The 4,314-nt window shown below is 30.9% G+C and overlaps 2 protein-coding genes across 2 annotated transcripts; both read right to left on the bottom strand.

Moving 5' to 3' along the window:
* Positions 1-906: 906 nt before the first annotated feature.
* Positions 907-2,151, bottom strand: LOC127095595 (uncharacterized). The gene is made up of 2 exons (XM_051034266.1): positions 1,362-2,151; positions 907-1,316 (listed from the first exon to the last, which is right to left on the bottom strand). The coding sequence occupies exons 1-2, from the start codon at positions 2,149-2,151 to the stop codon at positions 907-909; spliced, it is 1,200 nt and encodes a 399-aa protein (XP_050890223.1).
* A 123-nt stretch (positions 2,152-2,274) lies between these two features.
* Positions 2,275-3,096, bottom strand: LOC127095594 (uncharacterized). Its single transcript, XM_051034265.1, has one exon. It carries the CDS (start codon positions 3,094-3,096, stop codon positions 2,275-2,277), a length of 822 nt encoding a protein of 273 aa, XP_050890222.1.
* Positions 3,097-4,314: the final 1,218 nt, after the last annotated feature.

The raw sequence follows: 4,314 nt of genomic DNA, 5'->3' as shown, positions 1-4,314 counted from the left end.
CTTTTGATCATTCTAATCTACTTCTGCAAGCATTCTGAGCAAGACCAAGCACAAGCCAAAGCAAGAACAATCGAATCCAGACCTGCATTGAAGGTATTTTTTCAGAAAATTTCATCTCTTTGATTCTCACTCAGTTCTCCATAATTCTCTTGGATCCTTGGTTCTCTAAAGTCCTACCAATGTAGGTAACAAGATTGAGTTGCTTTAAGGTCAAATCGAAGCAATTCAGACTTTGCACCTCAAATTTCAACTTCTTGTATCTCTTAATATACTTGGAGTTAGGATGAATTGAGGCCAGATTCGAGCTCAGTGCCATTTTTACTTTAAAATCATGTCCTTCTTTTTAATTTTGGTGATGGTTATGACTGAACCAGTCCGGTGGAACTCACCGGAGAAGGAGACCAGAGTTGTAGCTCCGGTGGTGAGTGGGCGTGTTCAGAGCCACATGATCCTTTTGAAATGAAATAATCTCGTGCGTTAGTTTGAATTACCAAGTTTGTAGCGCGCTGACTAGAGTACATTGTGGATTTCGCGCTTGTGACCAGTTGATCTGCCACCTCAATTAATGAGGGAGATCAAGTGGTCCACGTTTTTTCTGATTATTTGATTTTCATTTTATTTGTTTTATTTTCATTAATTCATATTAATTTTAATATTGATCCAAAAAACATGAGAGTTTCACCAAAAATTCCCTCTTTCATTTTCTGAATTGAAATTATTTTTTGGATCATTATTAATATTTTTCATGATTTAATTAATTTTGTAAATAATAATATATCAGTAGGTCTTATGGTTTCTTCAGGCAACATTTCTCTTAGTAAGTTCAACTCTGCAAAAAAAATCATTCCCATTAATATCAGATTGCTCATTATGTTTCAATGCCTGCTTAAAGTTAGTACAACAAGACTACAAAGCTGCATCATCTAATGATTGTAACTTGTGAGAAGTAAACAAGAAACCAAAAATACTTTCATACTCTTGGTATTGCTCAAACCTCTTATTAAGAGAAACAACAGCTTGATCAACAAGGTAAAGAAAATAATTAACCCTGAATGATTCTTCTTCTGATAGCTCGACTGATGGGATATTCAAATTCTCATCAAATTGCCTTTTTCTTTTAATTATACACCTTTGAGGAAATATTGGGGAAATATTCAATTCCACCGCAATTTCCTTAGCGTTAATCAATACCTTATAAAGACCTGTTTCTCTATATCCCTCAAAATACGAAATCAACCCCTTAATTTTTTGCATAGCAACATCAATAAGCATATCCTTTTCCTGTAAAAGTTTGCGAACAGAATTAATTGCAGATACTATTTAAAACCAAATAATTATAGCCATCAAAAACTCAAAATCACCAAGCTCATTTGTTGCTAAGGATTTAGCTTCATTTTGTATTTTAGGATCAAGATCATTTTCTGACACTTCAAGCAAAGCTTCTGTAAATTCTAACATTTGAGTTCTTATAGCTTTGACACTTTCTACACAACTCTCCAAACGAGTGGATGACAATGATTTTGGAGTCAACCCTTTTACATTATCTTTCAAAAATTGCCATCTCTTAGTAGAATTGGCAAAAATTGTATAAATGCGTTGAACAACTCCAAAAAAATTCCTAGCTTTAATACAAGAGTTAGCCATATCACACAATGCCAAATTAAGACTATGACAACCACAGGGAGTATAAAAGGCTCTCGGATTTATGTCTAAAAATCTCTTTTGCACACCTTGGTGTTTTCCTTTCATATTGGACCCATTATCATAACCTTGCCCTCTCACGTCAAATAGGTCGAGACCAAGTTCTTTCAATTCATTTTGTAAAACATCAAAAAGCCCCTGACCACTTGTATCATTCACATTCAAGAATCCTAAAAATGATTCCTCAATACTAACAGAAGCTGAAGAAATATCCACATATCTTATTATCAAAGATATCTGCTCTTGGTGACTAACATCAGGAGTACAATCAAGTATCATTGAAAAATACTTTTCCTGTTTGATTTTTCTAATGATTTCAATTTTAATCGCAGAACCAAGCAATGAAATCAACTCATTCTGTATGTTACGCCCAAGATAATGAATATGAACTTTTTGAGTTGTAACACATCTAACATGTTCTTGGATGATTGGGTCAAATTGAGCTAACATTTCAATCAAACCCAAAAAGTTTTCATTGCTATCTTCGTACAATTTCTCCTTAGAACCACGAAAGGCTAAATTATGTTTAGCAAGAAATTTCACTATTGAAATAACTCTTTTTAAAACATTTTTCTAGTGATCCTTTTCTTTCTCAATTAATCTTTGAGTTGTTTTATCAATAGTTTGAATTTTTTGCAGCCTTTTGCGATACTCATACCAAGTAGTCACATTTTTAACATGTTCCATGCCTAACTCGTGCTCTTTAATTCTTTCACCAACATGTACCCAATCACTATAACCCTCATTTGCTAATTGTCCCCTAACAATCCCATTTTTAAAAACTTTACAACAAAAACAAAATACTCTATCAAGCTCTTTCGAATAAACAAGCCAATCTCTATCACACACCTCTCTATTTGCTAAAGCTCTAGTATACAAATTAGCCGTAAAATGTCTATTCAAACTATCTCTAGGACCCTTCACAATAGAATTATCTCTTTTAGGACCTTTCACAACTAATAAATTAATCTGTTTAGGTTTAAGACGATCCCAATTTCTTGGATCAAATATATCATAATCAACATTATCATCATCAACATCATCGACATCATCATCATTATTAACTTCATCAACAATTGGTACACTATCAAGATTATCATTTTCAATGGGCACACTATTAAGATTATCATTTTCAATGGGCACACTATCAAGATTATCATTTTCAATGGGCACATTATCAAGATTATCATTTTCAGTAGGCACATAATCAAGATTATCATTTTCAATAGGCAAACTATCAATATTATCAACATAACGACTTTCATTTGAAACTTGTGGTTCTTTGATTAAAAATTTATCAAGAGCTCCTACTTGAGATTGAATTAACTCTTCAATTTTTTTCTTTTTCTTACGTTTATCATTTCCACATTCAAATTTTCTATTCTTAGGAGGCATCTTAGGAGGCATAATAAGAAAAACCTGAAATTTCTCACAATGTCTTTTGTGTCCGTCGATGATCTACTAATTATCCTGTTGTGAAATTGTGTTCCTACATCAGTAACAAAAAAAATCAATTACATTAAATAAAAGAAATTATAAATTAATCATCAAAAAATATTAATAATTAAATCATGGAGAAAAGACTTTAGTTAATATTCAATTATATTTTATTATGTTGTGTTCTTCTCTAATATAGTATCATAAAAAATTAATAATTATAAATTAAAAGCAAATTATAAATTAATAGTAAGAAAATAAATTACATTTAATTAAATAAATTATAAATTAATCATAAAAAATATCAATACTAATACATACTAATTTTACTTTGAAAGATTCCAAATTACAATTTGGTCTTATGAGAAAAAGTAGGTATAAAAATCGTCACCAACACCAACAGTATTCTTGTTTTGAATTTTGATACTACTGAGTAGTATATACAGTATACTAGTATCCCATTTCACCCTAAAATTTTATTTATTTATATATTATAATTTTCTAAAGAGCACAAGTTACCCTCATTTCCACCATAAAATCTAAAATCTAAAATCTAAAATCAATATTGATACAGGAACTAAAATAGGATTTCACCCTAAAATTTAAAATAAATCTAAAATTACTATTTTTTCTACCTTCAAAATCAAATAATCATAATAAAAATAAATGGAAAATAACTAATTGAATAAACTAACCTGATAAAAGAAAGGATTGAAAAGGAAAAATAAGATTTTGTTTCTAGTTTCAAACAGCTCTAACAGAGAAAGAGAGAAGAGAATAACGTTTGAGAGGAGAGAGAAGTGAGAACGTGTGAGAAAGGAGAAAAAAAACGTTTGGTTTCCAAATATCCTATTTTTCAACATTTAATATTTTATTTATTATATGTGATACAAAAATATTTTTATTTATTAATTTTTTTATATTCACTAATAATAGTTAATTTGAGGCTCCACAAAAAGTGAGGCCCTGTGCTACTGCGCAGCTTGCACAGGAAAAGAACCGGCCCTGACGCTAAATTGTTGACACAAAAGGCATAGCATTCTAGTAAGTGAGATTGTAAGTCTCCCCTTTTTCATGGTATTGTGTGGAAACTTAGTTTTTTTTCCTTCCTTTGGAAGATGTCTTGGTTCAAAGATTCATGCTTGTGATAAGTGGGTTGAGTGTTCTCTAAAGAAT

Source organism: Lathyrus oleraceus, chromosome 6, assembly GCF_024323335.1.
Source record: "Lathyrus oleraceus cultivar Zhongwan6 chromosome 6, CAAS_Psat_ZW6_1.0, whole genome shotgun sequence".
NCBI lineage: Eukaryota > Viridiplantae > Streptophyta > Magnoliopsida > Fabales > Fabaceae > Lathyrus > Lathyrus oleraceus.
This window is presented reverse-complemented; position numbering and strand designations above follow the sequence as displayed.

Excerpts from the sequence above, each read along its gene's own strand:
- LOC127095595 (XM_051034266.1), bottom strand. The coding sequence starts at position 2,151 with ATGTTAGCTCAATTTGACCCAATCATCCAAGAACATGTTAGATGTGTT. Across the intron at positions 1,317-1,361 it reads CTTAGCAACAAATGAGCTTG|TATCTGCAATTAATTCTGTT; the intron begins GTGATTTTGAGT and ends GGTTTTAAATAG.
- LOC127095594 (XM_051034265.1), bottom strand. The coding sequence starts at position 3,096 with ATGCCTCCTAAGAATAGAAAATTTGAATGTGGAAATGATAAACGTAAG.